This window comes from Sabethes cyaneus, chromosome 2 (assembly GCF_943734655.1).
Source record: "Sabethes cyaneus chromosome 2, idSabCyanKW18_F2, whole genome shotgun sequence".
In the NCBI taxonomy this organism is placed as follows: domain Eukaryota; kingdom Metazoa; phylum Arthropoda; class Insecta; order Diptera; family Culicidae; genus Sabethes; species Sabethes cyaneus.
In genome coordinates this window covers 31,017,725-31,041,204 of record NC_071354.1, presented here as the reverse complement: position 1 = coordinate 31,041,204, position 23,480 = coordinate 31,017,725, and the positions used below count along the sequence as shown (strand labels likewise).

Genomic DNA, 23,480 nt, shown 5'->3' with positions numbered 1-23,480 from the left:
CTGAATATCCATAATTCTCATAAAAATCTCCTAAAAATTTGTTATATCATGGGAGCGACTAACAATCCACTGTTACTAAGGGATAATGAGCAAAATCATCAGATGCGATTGACTATCGTAGAAAAATCTTACAATCAATTTAACTAATTAAAATACAAATATTAGGGGCTGCATAATTCCTTTCAATGATGTTCCCATTTAGGTCAAGAAAGGTTATGTTAATGTTGTTCGAGATGTTCTAGAATGTAAAAGCAAGGAAATTCAAGGTTTGGCGACGGATTCCCGTTATAAATACTGCGCACTAGCTGTTTTTATAAGTTTATAAGTCGAGAGTTGGGAGGTGGTGGATGCGTCTCTATGGGTTAAAGCCTTTGTTGACTACCGCGAATACCCACGTCGTTCTGCGCTCAATTGAATTTGTCGACCTACCTTGGAACAGTGCATAAATGTCAGGAAGTTGGAAGATGACATGGATCCCAACCCAATCCCATGGAACAAGGGAACCCAGACAAGTTGATAACCATTGATGATCCGAGATTTGGTCGGCTATTGGTTTATTTGCGGTTGTTTGTGCTGGGTGATGACAACACATAAGGGCTCGGCATAGAGTTTTATACGCTATCAAGCGAGCAGCTGGATAACTCAACAGAAATGGAGAAAAGTAAATTTAGATCATTGCAAATTTGAACTGTTTTTATTGACACTTTTATTGGCCTTTGTAGATATGTTCTACATATCTATGTTCTTTGTGGGATTTGTTACAAAATTGAAAATTTAATCTAGGCAGAAATTTATTTAAATAGAACAAAATTAAATGCAAAATGTAATGGTAAGGAAAAGGAAAGTTTGTAATATTAATAGTTTCTTAATCGTTTCTCATAGAAGGCTCACTACTACGATTCCTTATTATCGCTTTTGATTTCAGCTAGGCACAGCTTGTGGTCATAGAACGAGCAAGTTGCAAAGTAGTAGCTGTCGGTTTTCGATCCATCCGAAGCGTAGCTCCAGTCACAACCGTAGCAAATACTGCTGTGTTCGAAATACTCGGACTCGATGACTACGCTCTGATCTTCCTTTAGACTCACGATACTGAAATTGTGATACATACAGGCACACAGTATCCAGTCCGGCCGATGTGGGTTGGGCTTCAATCTCCAAACTCCACCGCCTAGATTGGTTCGACTGAGGGGCGCCTTCATGGCTCGTCGGTCGAAGATTCTCAACTGATCGTCGTAGCTTCCCGTGGCGAGCAAGTTTTCCCTGTGCCGCAGGGAAAGTAGTGAAGTAACTCCAGCATCGTGACACTTGTTTTTCATGACGGGAGCTTCCAAGCAGCGAATGTCATAGATGTTAAGTAAAGTGTCATCACCACCTGAAACGATCTGGTTATTTAAGCTGATGTTACTTAACGGTTGAAGGTACAAACCTGTATAAAGTATGTTCTCGTCGGTTCGGTCAAAGGCACAGGTCCAAGCTTCGAACGAGTGAGCTTTGAATCGATCCCTTTGGTGAAGTCCTCGTTCATCAAATTCGAGCACAGTTACTCCCCCCTTCGAGTCACTGATCAGTGCCTTGTCCCCTTGTAAGTTCCAATCAATGGAAAGCGCCAGCTGTTCTTCCTCACTTTCCTTTTCGATTGTTAGTGTATCCATCGGTATCAGCTGCTCTTCGGTAGGTAGCAAATTGTACGTGACAGCTTGTCCACTGGCGTTCACGACGGTAAGCACCGGCCGGGAAGGGTGCCATTTTTGATCCAGAATGGCTGCTGTTTCGATCGATTGCTCCAGCGCAAAGGAATTACTGTCGGGTCGATAGCTAAAGAGCAACAGTCGCCCTTTCCGGCCCGCTTTACTAGATTCTTCTTCCTTATCCAGTTGATAGGTGCCACAGACGAACAGGTGCTGACTTGGTGCGTGCGGGCACCATTCGATGGAATCGGCCGAATACAGCGTGTCATAGCTGTGAAGGGTGTTGATTTTGGATGCCATTTTCGCTAAATGATAAAAAAAGAGTTATAATTTAGACCTTAATCAAAAGTTTTTCCAGTTTCTTTGTGTACATTCCATTTGTTATGGAAACCTTGTGCAAAGCACATTAAAAATAATAATCAAGCCTTCTCGTACTCGCTTTTATTGTTATTAGCCATGTAGGTCGCAAACACTCACACTCGCTCAACCAGCTTGTTATCATCTCATTGAGTACATCATCATCATGTAAAGAAATATCACACTCACAAATGTGATGTAGATGCGATTGTTTTCGTGGTTAACTAGTACTCTACGTCACAGTAGAAGGAAGGAGCAACAACCAGTCAATAAACAAGAATATTAGCTGATGAGGTGATTTGGTTTTCCACATTTTCTGAGCTACGAGCGTGCGCGCGTGTGTGTTTCTTCTGTGCAATAGCAGCACTACTTATTGCTAGCTGCTTCGAAACCATCGCAGCCGACTTGGATCGAAAATATAAAATTTACTAACCACGCAAAAACCAACGTGGCAAACAGTCGCTCTCTTTCTAAATAAAGCTTTTTTGTTCTTACTATTTTCCGCAGGCAAAACAAAAGTCGTGAAAGGCTCACGACCCTTGGTACACCACCGCTTCTACCTGGACGTCAAGAACCACAAACTTGCTAATAAGATCGAACACACCATTAGGGAGCTCGGCGGTGTAAGTATACGACTCGGAGCTGATGGAGCAGCTGTAATTTGCAACCAACCTTCCAACCCCGTCGTTGCTCGAGCGGACATACATATGTTGTATCTTCACTTCTTCGTAGCTCTTTTGCACCAGTTGGTCATCGAATTCCAGTTTTTCGTTTCCTTCCAGTGCAGAATCACTTTTTTTCGACTCGTTGAACCTCTAAACTGGTTGGCTCTGGCTACATTGTGTGTTCCCACCACACACGCGGGGACTACGGAGGAGACTACGCTCCGCCGCGGTTCTCTGTCGATTATCTGGCCTGGCCTTTGCTCGGCTCGCGCGAACCAAACCAAACCAAACGACGAATCGATTTGTTGGGAGTAACCGATTTTACTGAGCAGTAATGTGGAATAACAGCAAAAAAAGTAACTGAAACCTACTGTTTGTTGGATGGAGGATTACTGTGTGTGGTGTGTGACCGGGAAGGAACAGAACCGGGAGCTGAATATGTCCGGAAATACACTCAACCTAGGGAGAATCGTAAAAATGAAAATTGATCTGAATCTGTGTATGGGTGAGAGATATCGATTTTGCTGAGTTACCCCTCCATTGGTGAAGTCATTTCAACGAGACTGTACCGGCTGGTAGAGTGGTAAAAGACGAGTACGGGTTTTCTGCTGCGATGTTGGAGATGCTCAGTTGAAAATTGTCTATGCTTGCTAGTTGAAAACGTGATCGTAAAACAGATTAAGCAACTACCCGGAAGGATATTTCTACTGCAAATTGTTACCTACGATAGTGACGTTATTTCAACGAGACTGTATCCGATGATAGATTGGCGGGTATTTTTCAAAATTACCGTACAAAGTAGGTCAAAGGGCCTTAGAATTTCCTGACATTTCGCATACAAGCATAGTTTGTGGACTTTCCCGGACATTGTTTATTTTAAAACTTGTAGCTCTTGAACCAAGCGTTGTAGATTTCTTTTTTGCATGAAAATGTAAATTTTTTAGAAGGAAAAATAGCCGAAAAAAATATTTTTACAAAATATTTCACGATGGTGGAAAACTCTAAAGTAAAGTTGAAAAAATTATGATGTAATAGGTCTGAGAAAAATTTTAAAATATATTTTTTTGTGTCAGTTTACTATCTTTTAGTAACCAAAATTTTACGGAGAAATTGTCAGTTTACTATCTTTTAGTAACCAAAATTTTACGAAGAAATTTTAGATGTAAAACGAGAGGACGTGAATTTAAATTTTGGACGTAAAAAAGTGAACGTCAATTCAAATTTCGGACGTAAAAAGAGAGGACGTTAATTCAAATTTTGGGTGCAAAAAAGAGGACGTAATTCGCATTTTGGACGTAAAAAACAAGGATGTTAATTCAAATTTCGGACCTAAAAAAGTGGACGTAAAAAGAAATCACGTTAAATGAAAAGACGATTCTTATGTAGTTTTAAGATCAAGATCAGCTACGTTATGAACTTTTACATTCAATTATGTGGCAGCTTGCAAATGCTTGGTGTGTTGTTTACTTCTCCGGAGTGACGTTTCCTCCTTAAATTTGGTCCTACCTGCCATTAGAAATGGATTATAGTACCAAAGTAATTTGTAGGAAGTTTCACAGCCATGGAATGTTGCGAGACTCTTAACCCGGTACTTCGAGTTCAATGATTATGTACGTACTTACATCCGCCTCGACGTCCAACACTGCGAGTTTAATCGTCGGCCTCTCGAACAAACTTCTTGACCGTGGCAGCCCACGGCAACGCGTCTAATCAGTCCGGAGTACGACGTTTCTTATGGTGATTAACTTAACTGGCGCAAAGCGCTTCATTCGTCGAGCCAGCATTGGCATGTTTTCTGCTCCAAAACCCGCTTGAATAGACCTACATCATTTTCCAGCTCTGCTTCAATGCATAGTTACTAACGTGGAACGCGATCGGAGACTAGGAACCGAAACGGATGTTCGAATCTCAGCCAATACCGTTGCTTTGTATTGTTTCTGTATCGAGAGAGCCTATCTCTTGATGCGTTGTAACCAGTTCGAATACGTACATGATAATAAGCAAACATTGTTATTTGCACTGTGACCAGTCACAGAAAATGTCACAGTATAGAAATGACAGGCGTTTGCCGCTTTTCGCTTACAGTTCTAGCTTGAGTAGTATGGACAAGCGATAGAGAAGAAGGTGTAATTATTGATGTGTTTTTCACCGAAAATTTATGTAATGAAAATTGTTGCATTTTTGCACGGTTTTTTGGTTGATCACTACTTTAAAGAGCGTGTAAGAATAGATACAGTAGAGTTCGTTTTCAATTTTGGGAATGTTCTTTGAATCCGCTGGGGAAAAGCTGAAAAAGCTGAGGCATACGAATGAAGCAGCAAACGAGGATACCAAAAACCATTACACCTTTTGTCCTGCATGGTGCTAGAATGTTGAAGCGTGTCTCTGCCGCTCCGAAGTGTGTACGACATGACGAGCAAGCGATGTTTTAGTTTGTCTGGTATTTCTTCTCGATGCGTGTGTACTGGAAATCTGCCGCATGGCTGGTCGCAAGAAATAATATCAAATGTCTTCAGATTGATTTTGGTCGCCAACCAGTACATTTTACGTCACTGTCGGGGACTTAGAACCGTCTCTTCCAAAGGCAATTCGTTCAACGGTCGTAAATTTATAATTAGTTCAATCTGGGCTGACATATTCCTTAGTAACTCATCGCTTGGTGACGTCTCAGTTGAAGGTATTTAATGGCCGCTTTTCGATAGCTTGTATGAGACGCTCCCATGCACTTCCGAAGTGCGCGGTGATGCTGGTAGATCAAATGGCCATTTCTGGCCTGAATTTTGAATAGGTCATAACTGCAAATGAGAGATTCTCTTTGCGTCTCCTCTCTTACGTCTGTCACGACGCTGCAAACACACTTGACGGCCTCTTTTTCGCACGATATGATTCTTGGCATCATATGCTAGCTAAGCGTTAAAAAATTGCATTATAATGCTTTCATGACCCCGTAATAGACGTCAGAGTGGAGACGCAGAGAATCTTTGCAGTTATGATCTATTCAAAATTCAGGCCAGATTTGTTTTCAACAGTGATAAAATGCTTGAATAACTTGTCTTGGTTTATTTAGTTGTTGCAAGGTATTTTTAACTTCTGGCTGCCTCCAGCAAAGTTCGTGCCGTGACGGCTTATCTCGAAAATTTTGTGAAAATTTTTTTTCAGCGGATATTTTTCCTAGATTGCAGAGAAAGTATGATTGCCTCTTGGTAATGAAAAAAAATTCTACGACGCTTGGTTCAAGAATTATATACTTTTAAAAATAGCGAAGTCCAAAAAAAGTGCAAAATTTCCTTTTAAATTTGCTTGGAAAAAGGAGACCTCGAATTTTTAAAAATTATTTTCGTTCAAACGTCCATTAACTATGTCCGTGTGCAGAATTTCGGTAATCCTGAGACTCTTTCCCATTTCGTACGATAATTTTGAAAAATGCCCACATTCCAATGAGACTATCAGCTGACAGAGTGTTTTAACAAGAACTGTTGGAAAACAGTATGCAACTACCTCGAAGAATAATTTTACTGCGAACTGTTACCTCCAAGGTGACGTTATTTCAACGAGATTGTATCAGCTGGTAAAGTGGTAAGACGAAAACATTTTTACCACCGATGTTGAAGAGACTCAGTTGTAAGTTGTCTAAACTTGATAATTGAAAACATGATCGTAAAACAGAGTAAGCAACTGCCCCGAAGAATATGTTACCTCCAAGATGTAGTCATTTCAACGAGATTAGCTGGTAAAGTGGTAAGATGAAAACAATTTTTCCATCGTTGTTGAAGAGACTCACTTTTAAATGATCTTACCTTGGTCGCAAAACAGAATAAGCAACTACCCAGAATTGTTACTGCAAATTGTTAAAACCAAAAATGTAGTGTTATATCGAATATCAAATGTGAATTAGGTAAATGGTGATTGTTACACAACTACATATGGTAGCACGTATGACAGCACAGTACTAGGTTAAATACATATCAAAACTATTAAATCGGACGCTAACTCACCAAAAAAATCACTACGGAATGCCACTGTCACTTACTCCACAATTTAATGACCTCAATTTACACAACACGTCAGAACGGTTTACGGCTCCCGTCAGAACTCCGCTCCCGGTCGGGTTGGTCGTCCCGGTTGGAAAAAAACTGCACAACCCCGCTTGACTGACTGACTGACACACTGCGATTCCTATACTAGACTGGCTCGAGACTGGCGAATGCACGATTGATCTTTTTATGTTCTTCCTTACTTCTCGTCCGCCCGAAACAATGTTTGTTTGTACGCACTCGACTGTGTGCGAGTAGAACTCACACCTCCCTGTCCTGTAGCCTGTACGTACGTACAGGGGGAACTCACGTTCTTCGCTTCTTCTGGCCCTGGCTTCTGAGTTTTGTGAGTTTTGTTCCATTCGTTCGTTCGTTCGTTCACATTCGTGTATCGAGCTGTGTGTTGAAGTGAAAACATGACAGAAAATTTCGCTCGCGTTTGCTTAATTCGGTACGGCTGGGCGTGAATCAGACGGGAGGAATCTTTACGGTGGAATAAAGCAGCCATTGCGGTCGCCATTTCTGTTGAAAAAGAAAAAACTGTCGCTAGCTCAAAAGTGTGTAAAGTGCTATTAGTTTCAACTTGTCTCCAAAGGTACGAATTGAGTTTCCTACGAACGGAGTGTTTATGAAAAACAAAAAAAAAAGAGTGAGGATAGTGTACGTGTGTGTGGCAGTAAGAGGACCCCTACTTGGAACTCGCTGTCACTGGCTGCCGATTTTCGACTGTTTTCTTTTGATGATGTTTACAATGCACACATAGTTTTTGGGAAGTGATTGGAATTCTTGGTTAGTCGTTCGAAATAGTAATCATTTGCAAATGAACGACAGGGCTGAATTCAGGGTACAACCAGCGTACCAGCGAGTTGCTTTCGTTCGTGCATCTCGCGTTGAGCAAAGCAAAAGTGAATATTTCAAACCAGTAGGAGGAAAAATGTGTGCGCTCTCTGGCTAGCTAGAAATTGCTCGTGGTCGGACGGTCCGTTTCAATTCCTACCCCGCAAAAGTACAAGCGTATGGGCAATGGTCGACGAGGTGAAGCAGCTCTATAGAGTCAGCCTCTGCTGTATGTTAGCCATCAGCCAGCGCTTTGCCTTGCCTTCTTCCTTCAGAGCACAGCAAACAGCATTGCCAGCCCAGCAAAGTTGATGATTCTCGTCGTATACCCTTGGCTGCTCCTCCGCCTGCTTCTCCGCCTCCTCGCCGCTGCTGTTGGCCTGTTTCTCCGTGCGGCCGTTTTACCACTCTCATCGTCATCGTCGACGTCGTATTGTTCAACCAACCAGAGTACTGTTGTATGTCGAGAGCGAGTTTCCACTTTACTTTGCATCGAGAAACGCGTACAGACAGGCAGTCGGGAGTGGTTAGTCCGTGCAAAACGTTGAAAATTCGCTAGAATTCTACCCTAAATCTACAAAAAACTGTATTTTCCGAGTGTTTAAAAGGTTTTTCGAGTCGTTCGGTTAGTATTTTCTTCGCACAAAGCCAAACCTACAGCGAAGTTCGTCAGTGCCATCTGTTATCATACTTTGTCAAAAACGACTATTCTTTTTTCTACGAGTGTGTGAGTGCAAATAATGAATTTTTCTAGCCCAGTTAAGTGCTAAATTAACGAAAAATCGTCTGCAATTGCCAGCGAACGAGCCACCATTGCGTAAATCAAATATGGCTGAAAATACGTCCATTTATCGGAAAAAGCCAGTCTCGCTGGTGCTGCTGCTTGGCTGTACGTACCTCATATCGTGTTTTTTTTCCTTTCTGTCTCTGCTTCGACAAATGTAGCGCACTCTGCTGTGGCACAGCATACACTCCGTCCGTCGCCTTCTGTGTCGCCTAGAAGCGGTACAAAAACACCATTATCTCACGACAACAGACAACCGCGCAATTACCAATACCACCGCAGCTAGTGATAGTACAGAGTGATGATGAGCGCGCAGGTTAAACTTCTGAACAAGCGAATGAGTGCGATAATAGCGAGGACTCACCAATACACCCTCTCCCAGGTGCCGAAACGAAGGATGGGAATAGATAGAGGCGAAAAAACGTACAGAAAAAAAGCAAACATAAACATTACGAAAACATCACTATCATCATCGGCAGTCACCGAACCAGCAGTGGTGCATTTCGTTGTGGTTGGGCACCAGTTTAGGGGTGCAGAGTGGGTAGAGGTCCAATTCGAGGGGTGCTCAAGTGCAGTTTGCAGAGTTCGTTCAGGTTTTAGAGTTTCTTTTTCTGCTCCGATTCCCTCCTGCCCGATGGAATGAATGTGTTTTTTTTTGTGTTCGACTTGGTTAACATGCATCCTAATTGGTCAATTTAAGCGATCCAATTTTGCTTTAACGTACATCGTTGGTTTGCTAAATCAAAAGTGATTCGAATTGGAATCATTTCGAATAGGAGCTTCTGAATAAGAGCTGCATCAGTGCCATTACGCAATGCAGTCATCAGTCAGCGAAACGGCAGTGCACTTGCCTTCGCCAAGCTCTCGGTATCAAGCGCTTTGATCAAATTTAATTCCCTGAATCTCATTTCAAACAGAAAACATTCATTTGCGAAAGCAAACCAGGCAGATATTTGCACCGTTGGATCGATATTCCAGTCGCGGGTCTGTGCCCGCATGTCGTTTTATGTTCTTCACTGTTCGGCTGAAATAACGCAGAAAGGAAAAAAAGGTTGCTCGATTTAGTTCGTTCCCGAGTCCCTGCACTATCCCACTAGCATTCATTGCTGTGCGTTCTCTCCCTCGTATTAATCGATTCTATTTCTTTAGTTCTTGTGAACGGTGTACATTGGTGGCAGCAACTGACAGCTCATGAAGTGGTCTTTGTGTTATTTTTTGTTTTTCCCAGCCATGCGCGCGCAATCTCTTCGATCTCTGTGTATTGGTGAGTACCCACAGAACTCAGCCACCTACACGCTGCATCTCGCTTGTGTTTATGGCACAAGCTGAGAGCCCTGCCTATGTGTATATAGGTATTTTGAAACAATTTGTTTAAATGCCGCTCCATCCTTACTTCAGCTCGCGTCTTGGAACCTGGAGGTAGAATTTCTTATGCTTGCTTGCCGTGCCATGAAACAGTCATCTTCGACTGACTTGACTCTCCATCTTAAAATGGCCGAAATATCGCCAGTCGTTGCTTGCGAATCGTTCTCTGTCTGCGCTGCGACGACGACCCCCAGCGCCCAGCGCCCTTGCCGTCTCCATCGAAGCATCGCTGCATGGCGAAAGTAGAAAACCTGGCTGAATCACGCAACTGGTCGCCCATCACAGGCTCATCATTCTCGTCCACCCTCCCAACAACCATCCGCACTCGGTCGTACAACCTTCGTACAGATTAAACTTTCTTGCAGCAGCATCAATTCCAAAGCGAAACGATGAACAATAATTGGTTTTCCTTTCTTTTTTTCCATTTCCACACGACGCTCTCTCTCGCTATTGTGGGGATCATTTCCACATTTGCAGAATATTGAATTCTTCCTGAGCAAAGACATTACACATTTCATCACCGACAAGGAGTATCATCTGAAGCAGCAACAGCAGCAGCGTACGCAGCAAAATTTAGCATCAGACCTTGTCTGTCCAGAAGGAACGCCCTCCAGTTATCAGCAATCACCGGTGACACCAACGACACCGGTAACACCGAAGACACCACTCTCGCAGCTTCCGTATCATCATCGGCAGTATGTAAACGAAGCCTCCCCGTCGTCACCATGTGTCCAAAACAGTGCCCTAGCAGCGGCAGCAACACCTTCGGCTTCGGCCAGCGGTTCAGCAGCAGCCGGCAATACTGCAAGGATCAACACCGGCAGTGAATATAATAAGGTAAGCGTTGATTCTAGTTGCGTAGCTATGCAAACTAATCCAGTTCATCAAACACTCTTCAATACTTCACATATCTCATGGGGTTATTGGGTAACAAACGTCGTGGAACTGTAAATGTGAAATGAAAGATTTTAAACACCAATAACTTTTTTATCACTGCATGGAATTCAATCTTCAGTATGTCGTTGGTTAGAAAACCTGTCCATCAATTTTGCTGTGAGACGATTACAACCACGTAAAGCACATTTTAAATGCCTTGTTGGCTCATGACGACAATATTATACCCCTGCGATTTCGTGTACTTCGACTTTAGATAAACATTGACAGAGTATCCTCATCCCAACAGGTCAAGGATTATTTGTTTCGATTAGACTTAGACTGTGTTGATGTCCTGGAAGTAAACTGTGTCGCAGAAATACACAGCTATCTCTTCTCTTCAATTAAGTTTATCAATAGGGCATTAAAATTTATTCAAAACTAAAATCTTATTTGAAACCCTAAGCGAAAGAATGTACCTTGTTGTGTGTTTTCGCGATTAAAATGGGTATTTTTTTAAATTATCGTACAAAGAAAGTGGACTGGAAGGTTTCAGAATTTTTATGTAGTTTTTAACACGGGCATAGTTTATGAATTTGATTGAAAAATTTAATTTAAAAATTCGACGTCTCCTATTTTCCTGACATCGTATATTTCAAAAGTTTATAACTCTTGAACCACAGCATTGTAGAACAATTTTTTTTATGAAAATACAAAAAAAAAACTCGACGGTAGAAAACTCTGAACAAATGACGGAAAATCTATGCTCTTATTCTTAAAAAATTTAAATATTTTTTTTCTCATTTCTCGGGTAATTTTTCAAACAGACCTATGTGAAAATGAGAGATGCTCTTCGCGTCTCCTCTCTTCCGTTTTTCACGGCTACATAAATACATAGAAAGGAAAATTTTCAAAACATTTAGCTAACTAGTGACTCAGGCAACCGATTCATGCAAATCTGATGTGTTAAAATGCATTGGTATCGCCGTAAAAAACGGAAGAGAGGAGACACGAAGAGAATCTCTCATTGTCACATTGGTCTATTTGAAAAATTACCTGAGATTTGCTAATTTATAATCTTAGTGACAAAAATTTCACGACAGCGTTTTTTTGTTCTAACTGTTCTACTTTGATAACTAACCCCAGGCTCATCGACTAATTAATATATTCTGACTAACATTAGCTGACTTGAAAGTACGATACAAGAAAGAACTGAAAGTCTTTGTAATTTTGAAATGAACTTGAATTTAATGCACCATATCTGACAATGATAAATCAGTTGAGCGAAAATAAAACTGAACATCGTCAGTAAACATATGCACTTTACATACTCTTAAGGTGAAAATAATCGTCATCGATTCTGCCTATTTCAAAAGCAGTTTTTTTTTGAGACAAAAGTACTGTTCACGAAAATATATTCGTTACTAGCTGACCCGACAAACTTCGTATTGCCACAAATTAACCTGTGTTGTACATAATCATGAATCTCGGATGATCTTTGTCACAATCTCGAGTTTTGCAAGCCCCCCAGTGGACGGCGCTACCGACGGCGGGTCACCGGCAACACTCGCGACCATCTGGTCCTGAATGATCTAGTGTTACTATAGATAGTTTTTGTGGTCTTGTATTGACTAATGTTTTATGGAAGAGTCTCGAATTTCTCGAGTTCGATTAGTTTTTGAGTTTCGCAAAAATTTCTGTTTTATTTGTATGAGAGTCCATATCCCCCTACCACAGGGGTGAGAGGTCTCTAACTATCGTAAAATAAATTCAAGACTCCAAAATCTCCCACATGCCAAATTTGGTTCCATTTGCTTGATTAGTTCTCAAGTTATAAGGAAATTTGAATTTCATTTGTATGGGAGCTCCCCTCTTAAAAGGGGAAGGGGTCGTAATTCACCATAGAAAAAATTTCTGCCATCTAAAACTCCCACATGCCAAATTTGGTTCCATTTGATTGATTAGTTCTCGAGATAAGAGGAAATTTGCATTTCATTTGTATGGAAGCCCACCCTCTTAAAGGGGAGATGGGCCATAACTCGTTTTCTAAAGAAGAGAGGGGTCTCAATTCACCATAGAAAAAAATCTTGCGTCCAAAACCACTTACATGTCAAATTTGGTTCCATTTGCTTGATTAGTTCTCGAGTTATGAGGAAATTTGTTTTTCATTTGTATAGGAGCCCCCCCTCCTAAAACGGGGAGGGGTCCCAATTCATTATAGGAAAAATTTTTATCTCCAAAAACACCCACATGCCAAATTTGGTTCCATTTGCTTAATTACTTCTCGAGTTATGAGGAAAATTGTGTTTCTTTGGTACAGGAGCCCCCCATCTTAAAGTGGGGAGGGGTCCTAATTTACTATAGAAAATATTCTTGCCCTCGAAAACCTTCACATGCCAAATTTGGTTCCATTTGCTTGATTAGTTCTCGAGTTATGAGGAAATTTGTATGGAAGCCCCTCCTTTTAAAGAGGAGAGGAGTTATAATTCCCCTTATAAAGAGGGGAGGGGTCTCAATTTACCATAGAATAAATTCTTGTCACCGAAAACACCCACATGCCAAATTTTGTTCTATTTGCTTGATTAGTTGTCGAGTTAGGCAGAAATTTGTGTTTCATTTGTATGGGAGCCCCCCCCTCTTAATGGGGGGAGGGGTTTCTAACCATCACTAAAACCTTTCCTGGCCCCAAAAAACCTCTACATGCATATTTTCATGCTGATTGGTTCAGTAGTTTTCGATTCTATAAGGAACATACGGACAGACAGACAGACAGAAATCCTTCTTTATAGGTATAGATGTTCAGATTGGCAAGAAGAATGCAGTGAATACATATTTATAAGCAGAACTCGTTTTTGGGCCTAAAAACTGCTTCCGAAAGTGGTCTCTCCGACGAAAAGTTAATGTCTGCTAATTTTCCGTTAAAACTGGAGGAAGATCGTTGATGAATAATGTAAAAAGAAAGGGACTTAGAATTGAACCTAGAGGTACTCCAGATGAGACACTATCAGATTGAGAAGGTTTATCATCAATTCTCGGGTAAATTTTCAAATAGATCTATGTTACAATGAGAGATTCTCTTCGCATCTCCTCTCTTTTGCTTTTCACGGCTACATAAATGCATAGAAAAGAAAATTTTCAAAACATTTAGCTAACCAGTGACTCCGGCAACCGATTCATGGAAAGCTGATGTGTTAAAATGCATTAGTATTGCCGTAAAAACCGGAAGAGAGGATACACGAAGAGAATCTCTCATTGTCACATAGATCTAAAATTACTCGAGAATTGCACAACAATTTGTAATCGGCTCGTAAGATAAGATCTAAGCAAAGAAACTGCTTCAAATGAATAATTGAATTGGTTTGATAATTTGTTTAACATTTTCTGATGCGATGTTAAAATCCATTAAAAAATTATTGTTAATAGAAATGCAACACCATTTTTGTTTGTAAGATATGTATTTTTGAAATAAGTAAATGTTTAGGAAATAATCAAATAACAAAAAATCGATGTCGTGAATTTTTTGGTCGCTAAAAGATTATTAATTGGCAAATAAGAAAAACATATTTCAAAAATTTTCTAAGAATTAGAATGTGGTTTTCCTTCCTAGTTTCGAATCTCGGCTAGGAGAGGCTGTCTAGTGCGTGTTTGTCACAATAAAATTAATAGTGGAGTCTTTCTAATTATACTAAAGATTCTTTCTACTTTATAGGAATTGTTGTTAATTGCATAGGAAGCAAATGAATACTTTTTCGAATCAAATCAGATAATGATTAACCGCCCAATTAGCTTCAAGGCAGTCGTCGTATGGCCGATGCTCGGTTGAGCGGTGCTACGAGAGACAGTACAATCGTTGCCCGGGAATTGTTCTGTACTCTAGTAACCAACTGCGACCTCTGCCGATAAAGAAGGATAGAGCCCTTGAAGACGTTTATACCAAAGGCTTTGCTTTGCAGTTCATAATTTCGAGATTTGATTTAATTTGTTCAAGAACTCTTACTCTCGTCTTTTGTTCTAGAGCTTTCATCCTTCGTCTTTCGTTTTTGTTTTCTCGTCTCTTTTTTTTTTTTGTTTTTTTTTATTGCATGTACACTGTCGCCTATTGCTGTCATTTTTCTTTGTCTTTGTTTTTTTAACTTGGGCCTTTCTGGTATCTTTACATCGTTTTTGTGTCCCTTTTCAAAGATTTGTGGTCATTTTTTATCGTCTTTTTTGGTTTTTTCGGTGCTTTTTCACCGTCATTTGCAGTCCTCTTTGACATTTCTTGTCTCTGTTTTGCCATCTATTTATCGTTTCTTTATCACTTTTTATGCATTTATTTCTCGAGCAACATTACGTAAGATCGAATGTGTAAACGAGAGATTTTCTTCGTGTTTCGTCTCTTACCACGTCTTGATTCATCACGACGATGCAAACGCATTTGAAGGCTTCTGTTTCGCGTGAAACGATTGCTGGTGTTATAAACTAGTCTTTAAAGTTAATTATTAAGAAAAGTTGCGTTGCAATGCATTTATTCCACCGTGACAAACGTAAGAGAGGAAACACGAAGAGAATCTCTCATTTGCACATTCGACCTTTTGAAATGTTGCTCGTAATTTATATTATTTTCATCATTTTTTATTGTCTTTTTGGACAATTTTTGTCACTTCTAGGGTATGTTTTGGCGTCTTTTCATCGTAGTCTTTTTTCTTTCTTTTGTAGTCTTTCGTCTATGTTCATCGTTCTTTCGCCTACTTGTCATCAATTTTTCGTCTGTTTTCAGTCGTCTTTTTGCTGTTTACTTGTGGTGTTTTCGTTGTTCTTTTATGGTCTTTTCGTCATCTTATTGTTGACTTTTCGACGCCTTTTTATCGTTTATTTTTGTCATCTCATTGTTTTTTTTCGCATTCATCGTCTTCATCGCAGTAAATCAGCCGCTTATTAGCATATCTGGCATTTTATACTGCACTTTGCTGTTTGTTAGCTTTTTGACTGCTTAACTGCATTAAATCGGCATCCAGAATGCTATTCAAATGCTTCTTGTCGATAATCAGCCGAAAATAAGCATTTTCAGCGCTATAAGAAGTTAGTTTTTAGGTAGCATTTAAGGTGAAATTAGTCATCATCGATTGTGCAAATTTTAAAAGAAGTTTTGTGGTTTAAAACATAAGTTTTGTTCATGAAAATATATTCGCTGTTGGGCTCTCCGGCGAAAAACTAATGACTGCTAGTTTCCCTTTTAAGTGACTTAAATGTTTATTGTCTTGCATTTGAATGGGATTGGTAATGCTTATTACCTGAGATCTTATTTGTTACTATTTTGGCGTCTTTTCGTCGAAGTTTTTTGTCTTCTGTTGTCGTTTCACCGTGTTTTGCTGTCTTTTTATCACTTTTCGCCATTTTTTCTTCGTCCTGTTTGTTGTCAAAGCAACATATATCAACACAATGAATTAAAAAGGACCAAAGTTCAATATGTAAACAAACTGAATGAAGGTTATTCTCTGCTGGACTAACAAAGAAGAATGAACTCGGTTTGTTTACATTTTGGACTTAGGCTTTTTTCAATTGCTGGTCTTGAAATGTGTTTTTTACGGATTTTTTGTCGGCCTTCATCCTCTTTCTGTCGTATAATCCTCATTGTTTCGTCGTCTGTTTTGAACGCGTTGAATGCATCGTCTTTTTAACGCTTTTAAATATCTTTTCATCACGTTAAATAACACGTTGCTGTTTTGGCTTTTTTTAATTTTATTTTGGGTGTATTTCGTGTTGAGTAAAGTGTATCCTTAAATTAGTCCAATTAATATCTGTCTCCCTTTGCTTTGATTACCAGTCACAATCGTTGTTAAAACGCGTTACAGCAGGCACGCACGATATCCTGAAGCATTTCATCCCAAAATTATTTCCAAACGTTGCTTGAAAGTATCCCACAGTCAATCCTTTGGTGCTTCCTAGTTTACCTAGCATGTCATTTTATACATAGAAATCCAATCACGCAAAGAGGCAGGCTACTTTTACTAAGAAATAAAATTCTAACAATTGTCCTCACATCAAGCCTGTGTAGCTTACATGTGGTGAGACGGTGCAGAATCTTGTTGGAAGCCGTATGGCACGTTCTTGTCGTGTTTTTGATGAAATGGTTCTTCAAAATATTATCGACGAAATATTTAGTGTTGATTTTAACACTAGGTTTAATGAGTAGCTATGATACCTTCTCCTTTTAGAGAAACATCCCCATACCATAACCCTGAAAACATTCTGGCAACTTTGAACGTCCAGTTTGTCCCGAGGAATAACAGAAAGATATACTGTCCGTTGGTTGTGGTGATCCTGTAGAAGGAACATTCTTTCGTCCGAAAACAGAATTTCACTATCACTGTGCCGCTTGCAATTATGCAACTGCGTCCAGGAGTCTGGACGATGTTTTGGCAAAATGGGGTTTGGAGATTATTGTTTCGAACTTTGAAATTTGTTTGAAACATGTTGATTATTTAAAACAATCCAACAGGAGTTGCGAGCTGTCAGGGATGGTTCGACCGCTTTGATTAAATTTTGACTCATTTAACAATACCGTCTCAGCCGAGAAAAATTTGACCAAGTTCTATTAGTAACGTTCATTTAGTTACTAATGAGCCACTAGCATTGTAGCACCATAACTACAAAAGATACAGCAATACTTTATTCATAAAAATTGTAGATAATAACTAGTTCTACAAATATCCCATATATAACATAACTGTCAAATTTTGCTCGGTTGAGATTGTACTGTCAAATGAATCAAAATTGAGTCAAAGTGGTCAAGTCATTTCTGGCTATGGTACATGCCAGCCGGATCCGTGGTGACACTAAGAATTCAGAATCGGTGGCCATAACGGAACATTATTAACAACAGTGTTATATATGATGTCGCGCCAAAAAAAAAACGGTCCGCAAGAAATTGATTGGCGAACGTCTCATGTTTCTCAGTGCTCATACATATGATAGTTTCAAGGTTCTGAACAAGTTTCTTAGAATTCCGTTCCGCACTTTGGGTGGAAATAAACACCATTATAAAAAACAGTCCTGTTTTCTAAACTAAAAAATTGCGATGTTTATCCAGAACCATTACCTAACTCTATCATACTTCTCATTTGGAAATAAAAATTAAAAAATTTAACAAAGGCTCTCCTTTTTGGGCAGAAAGCAACACTCCCACTAATTTCAACTTTTTTCTCCCCGGCACAGGACAAAACCATAGTACGACCCCGCAGCCGTGCGGATGCTATGCTCCAGCGAGCCCGTCAGCAACAGCAACAGCAGAACAACAATCATCATTCGAGTGCATCGAACAATCGTCTCTCGTCGACTTCGGCCCGGTCCTGTGCGGACAGTCCGTGCAGTCCAGCAGCTCAACAACAACAACCAGCGGCAACAAACAGCAGCGCGTTTCGTAACGACCGCAACAGCCAAAGTCCGGCCCATTTGGCCAAATCCTGGGGTAAACCAATTTGGTCCTGCGAGGACGCGATCAAGTTCCTGAACAAGGTGATCAGATCTTGCAAAACCGACCCGGAACCGTGTTCGCTGCCCAAGTCATCATCGTCAGCTAGCGCGAAGCGAGCAACGAAAGTGCAACATTTGAAGGGGGATTTTGTAAAGATCGAATCCACTGCGCAGCATTATAGACCGGCTTTTCAGGTGTTTAAAAAGTGGCCCTGTGTTAACTTGAACGCCAAACCGCACAATTCACCGTTCAGCGAAAGTGAAAAGGACCGTTCGATACTAGCCAATCTAGTACCAGTTACGAAGGAATCGGCAACCGCACGGGTTGAAAATAGTGTAAAAACAACGGTAACGACCAATGCGACCACCAAGCAGCAAACCAGACAGTGTGGCTATTGTGAAATTTGTCGCATCGAGTACGATGTTCTGGCGAACCATATAGTTTCCGAACAGCACCGAGGTTATGTGGACAATGAGTTCAACTTTGAAGCGTTGGATAAACTAATCAAAGATAGTGGTGTCGGGGTGGAAACGTTTTTGAGTGTGAATAATAAACTTGTGGAAGAGTTGTTGGAGGAGTTGGTGGATAAGAAGGAGGAAAGCACAGAAAGTGTTGAAAGTGGAACTGGAAAGGACGGTATAGTGAAGGAAGAGAAGTGGAAGAAAACGAACTGTGAATCGTTAAACGTAGCAAAACCAGCAGACGACGGTGCACAGGAAGTTGACCAGAAAAAACCGGAAACAACTGTGCCGAAAGTTCTGCGAACTTATTCGAAAAAATCTAAAGGTAAGTGTCGTACGAAAGTCTTTCGTATATTCTAGCACTTCTATTAGAGTTGGAAAACAAAAAGTGTACCTCTCAGATTTTATTTGTCACTTGCTTTTGCTTTACGATATTCAAACATGTGGGGCAAAACTTTTCATGAAAAAAAATTACCTAACGACCGTCACCCTTTGAAGCTAATTCGGTAATGAGAAAAGTTCTGTAGAATTCTGCAAAATGGATGCATTTCAAATAACTTCAAATATGTGCATGAAAATACAAGCAGTGTAATACAGTCCAAGGCACGTCATAATCACGATGAATATTTTGAAGTCATCAGCATGAGAAGTGCAACGAACAGGTGGCAAAAGAAATAATTTAATACCAAATAGTACAAAAACCAACCGCGGTCTCAGATTACTTCCTAAAGGTACGCCAGAGACATTGCAAAATAGTCCGATTTGACCGAAAGACCGTTATTTAAAAATGAAATTAGCCGTTAAAACGGCAAATGCCAGTATTTGTATTGCCATCCTACACCTATGAGCCAAATTTAAAAAAAATCGTTGGACGAATTTTCTGGTTACGATTTTTTAAAGTTTTAAAGGAAAGATTGCTTATATAAAGTAAATAAAAATCTTCAATGACACTTTCACAATGAACGTAAATCGCAGCCGATATTGATTTTTTATGCAGCATATGCCCATTAGTGACCATTTTAGGAGTTTCGCGCTGCATTGGTTCTAACCGGGAATGTTCTGGATTAAGGGGCTGCAGGGGGAAATGACCAGAATCGAGCATGAACAAAAACTTATCATGTGACACTTCAAATTACGCTAGAATTTAAAAACTAGATCAATGGAAGTCAGATCAACCACCTAGCTTCACGTTGGTCTGGACAAGTTTCGGAGATTCCCGGAACGCCCAGGCAAATGGCCAGTTTCGCACTTCGCACAAAATTTATCGTATGACATCTTAAATCACATGAGAATTCAAAAGCAATGGAAGCCATATCTGCTATCTAGGGTCACGTTGGTCATATCTGGACATGTTCGGGAGACTCTGGGAACCCAGGGAGAGAAAAGAGAGATAGTGATAGAGAAGAGAGAGAGAGAGAGAGAGAGAGAGAGAGAGAAGGTCAGACTGGAAGCAAAAAAAATGGGGAAAAGGAAAACGATAAGTGAAAGCGAATGGAGGGAAGGAAAACGAGAGAGTGCGAAAAAGAAAAGAGAAATTGAAAACGAAAGACAAAGTGGATATCTGTTTTTGGTTTTTGCGATCAAAATGATTTTCTACGATTTGCTACAATATAATTTGTTTGTTTACGTTTTTCACATAGCCATTGTTTCTGCTCCATCGACACTAAGGGCATACTTGGCGGTGCAGACCGGCGAACGTTATACGGAAACGATAAAAAAACGTAGATGATCTTCTGAAATGCATGGGTTTTTGTGACCAAACCTGTCACATTACATGCGATGGTCTGAATATCCCGTTCATAAAGATTACCCTATTTTTGATACCCGTTAAACGCGTCCAGCTAATCAAATTTCCTCTTTTCAAAAACGTTGTTTCGTATATCGAAAGTGCATGTTAAGGAAGAAGTGAACGGGATTTCGACGCCAAATGCCAAACTAAAAGAGTGAGGATCTATACCGTGCTTCTAGTACATACTCGACACTGACGACGACACTTCGATTAGTGGTCGCCGGATGTACTACCAGAACGATCGTGGACTTCGGATTTAGGATCGGTGTTAGCTGGGTTGAGCCGATGCCGAATTGGAATACATTTCAGCAGATTAAATTTCAGATTTGATTGGATTCAATTGGTTTAAAATTTCAGCGTCTCCTCGCTGTGTTTACGTGATGTTTGAAGCGAATAAACCACTGCCACCTCTCACTTCTAACCATCCAACACTTGACATTTCGGTCAGTCTAATAGAGCCGGTATAATTCGTGTATATCCCAGTAAGACGTTTTGAGTTTACTACTTCTCAAATCGACTGGTAATTTCTGGAAGCCTTGCTGTCTGTTTATGATACCTTAGAATATTTAAAATCGACTAGCAAGTTTGTTTTGTCCGTCACCGAAGACCTGTTTGAAGGCCTCTTTCGATTAATCCGTACCACTGCCGGCTGTAAACACAGCGTTTTACAACTTTGGAAAAAAAACTGTAAATTGTGATGCCCAACTTCTAAACACCACTTTAACCGTGTTAGCAGCACGTAACTAAAACATAGCCAGTGTCTTTAAAAGGCAGTGTACTTTCGGAATACAGAACTGTTAATGCTGCTTTAAGCGTCTCTAGCAATGTTATCAATTTCAACCTAGCTGAAATCGTCGTTATGTTTGCTATTTAATTTGTCACCGCGGCGATGCGTGTTTCCCTCTAGTTAAAAGCTTTCAGTTTTGTTCCCTGTATCTAAAAACGCTGTTCTGGCATTCTTGCGATGTGTCCGGTTAGGGGGTCGCCAAGTCTGAAAATTACGTGCTTCTGGTGCTAGTGGACAATTTAATCTACCGCCAGAAGCAAAGTATTGCCACTGCAAAACTGGCTATCTTCAATGATCTACTGCTCAGGATTGCTGGTAAAAATTTATCAGAAAATTTAACAAATCAGTCAAAAAGTACAAATCCGGCTTCATGTGTCGGAAAATCGGCCTTTTAACAGGATTGGCTGGCCACCGGCTTTGCAAGTGAAAAACCGGCCACTTGGCAACCCTATGTCCGGTCCACCGTCACCTAACGACTTTCGCCAGATGTACGATACAAAGGTATCCAAGCAGTGCTGCCACTCTCCGCTTTCAGTTTGTACTCTGCCTAATATCGTCCCTAGCACCTTCCACTCGAACACGACAAGGGCGCATATGCCCTCTATCCATAAAGAACCTCCGATCTTAGCGTTATGCGAAAACCAAGACAGGCTCGTTTTCCTGCTTGAATATGCCGCTGGATCTTCTTACTAAAAGGTGTCCCACATCAAATTGCACCACGTAAGAAACGCTGTAGAAAGTTACCTAATTGACCGATCCTTTTCAAACTTTCAGACAACAAAATATAGCCCATTAGTAAGATTTTGGCATATTTGTTTCATTCAAATTCAATACCATAACCGTATGCTCGCACCTTACGCTTAACTCCGCTCAAAAAATTTTGTACAACCTAGCTGCAGCTTCATCTGTACGGAAATCCACTTTTTCTTCATGTCTTCCTCAGACTGGACCTCCTTGGGATGCTTCCGTAGTGTCTGCCTCATAATAACCTAGTATTTTTCGATGGGTCTTAGTTCCGGTGCGTTGGAGGCGTTCATGTCCTTGGACACGAAAGTGACTCCGTTGGCTTCGTACCACTCCAATACATCTTTTGAATATTGGTACGAAGGTAGATCCGGCCAGAAGATGGTAGGGCCCTCGTGTTGCTTCGACAGAGAAGGCAGATGCTTCTGTAAACACTCCTTGAGGTAGATCTACCCGTTTACAGTCCCGATAGTCACGAACGGCGCACTCCGTTTACCACATGATGTATTTCTTGGCCAAATCATATATTTTAAACAAACTATGAAAGTTTCTGTATCCTTACGTCCTCCGGAACATCAAACTTGTGCTGGGCGGTGAAGTACAGTAGCCCCGGAAGTTGCTGGATCATTCATGATGAGAGAGTTGAGGATTTTCCAGGTGCATACGCATAATAAATTCGGTGACGCCATTTTGTCCAATTTTCGAAAAACTAACCGCGATAAAAAATAGAGTGTAAACAATACACTCTAAGCTACTTCTACTCAAATTTTCAAGAGAAAATACCCAATGAGTAATTTTCTACAGCGTTTCTTCCGTGGTGCAATTTGATGTGGGACACCCTTTAGTGTTGTTGTTCACGGTCGCCAGCAATCTCAAATACATGAATTAATGTACCACTTCTAGTTCGTCGCCGTCACTGTACGCAGTTACCGTCCGCGGGAGACGCGCACGTTCGTCTCCTTTGAGGCTCTAACTGTCTTGTATTTGGTTTTCGTCGCATTTATTTTTAGCTCCGCTTTCACTCTAGCACAAATGGCCTCCGTCGTCGCAAAATTTCTGGCTATAATAGGAATTGGCTACCCTTACTCAAAATGGTACCCCTTGTTTCGATGCCCGTTCTTCGGATACAGGAATCCCTCATCCGCATCCACTACACTATTAGAAGGGACTAGAGAATTCCCCCGAAACTCGCTCTAGGATGGTTTTGATGAGCCGCGTTACTTTATCCGGAAAACTGTTCTTATCAGCCATAGTTATGTGCGGTCGACAGTATCGTATGCTGCCCAGAAATCGAACGAAAATATATTCAGTATTTGTGTCGGAAAGGGAAACTGGAACAGTGTTGATGTTGAAAGCAGCTTTTGACGGAGTTGATCGCGGAATTGTAATGTATCACGGTCTACACACGATTGACTGCAAATAAATAAATTCATTTAGCAAAACTCGGAACACTAGGAGCCTAGCCTGCTCTTGTGAAATTCTTTCGATCTTTCGATCTTGGATTGCAACTTTCAGCACAGGTACAGAAAATATCTCAGGAGTATCGCATGGTAATAATTTAGGACCACGACTTTTTATGTTGCTACTTCCGTATGGCTGCCGAAAACTCTATGCCGATGACGTGAAACTGTTTAAAGTTG

At 40.7% G+C, this 23,480-nt stretch overlaps 2 protein-coding genes across 7 annotated transcripts in view; one reads left to right on the top strand and one right to left on the bottom strand.

Moving 5' to 3' along the window:
- Nucleotides 1-23,480, top strand: part of LOC128733432 (uncharacterized) — a 51,487-nt gene that overhangs the window by 11,723 nt on the left and 16,284 nt on the right. Inside the window, exons 2-4 of the mRNA XM_053827007.1 lie at nucleotides 2,553-2,668; nucleotides 10,208-10,567; nucleotides 17,801-18,845. Of these exons, the coding sequence (XP_053682982.1) occupies nucleotides 2,553-2,668; nucleotides 10,208-10,567; nucleotides 17,801-18,845 (1,521 nt within the window). The remainder of the gene's footprint in view (nucleotides 1-2,552; nucleotides 2,669-10,207; nucleotides 10,568-17,800; nucleotides 18,846-23,480) is intronic.
- On the bottom strand, nucleotides 697-8,509 carry LOC128733433 (diphthine methyltransferase). 6 transcript variants are annotated; one of them, XM_053827014.1, is made up of 3 exons: nucleotides 8,479-8,509; nucleotides 1,427-1,993; nucleotides 697-1,372 (listed from the first exon to the last, which is right to left on the bottom strand). In XM_053827014.1, exons 2-3 carry the CDS (start codon nucleotides 1,986-1,988, stop codon nucleotides 894-896), a joined length of 1,041 nt encoding a protein of 346 aa, XP_053682989.1. In that variant the 5' UTR covers nucleotides 1,989-1,993; nucleotides 8,479-8,509; the 3' UTR covers nucleotides 697-893. The 6 variants fall into 6 exon arrangements, with proteins under 6 accessions (XP_053682989.1, XP_053682987.1, XP_053682986.1 ...); XM_053827012.1 differs by lacking the exon at nucleotides 8,479-8,509 and adding an exon at nucleotides 6,706-6,849; XM_053827011.1 differs by lacking the exon at nucleotides 8,479-8,509 and adding an exon at nucleotides 3,082-3,147.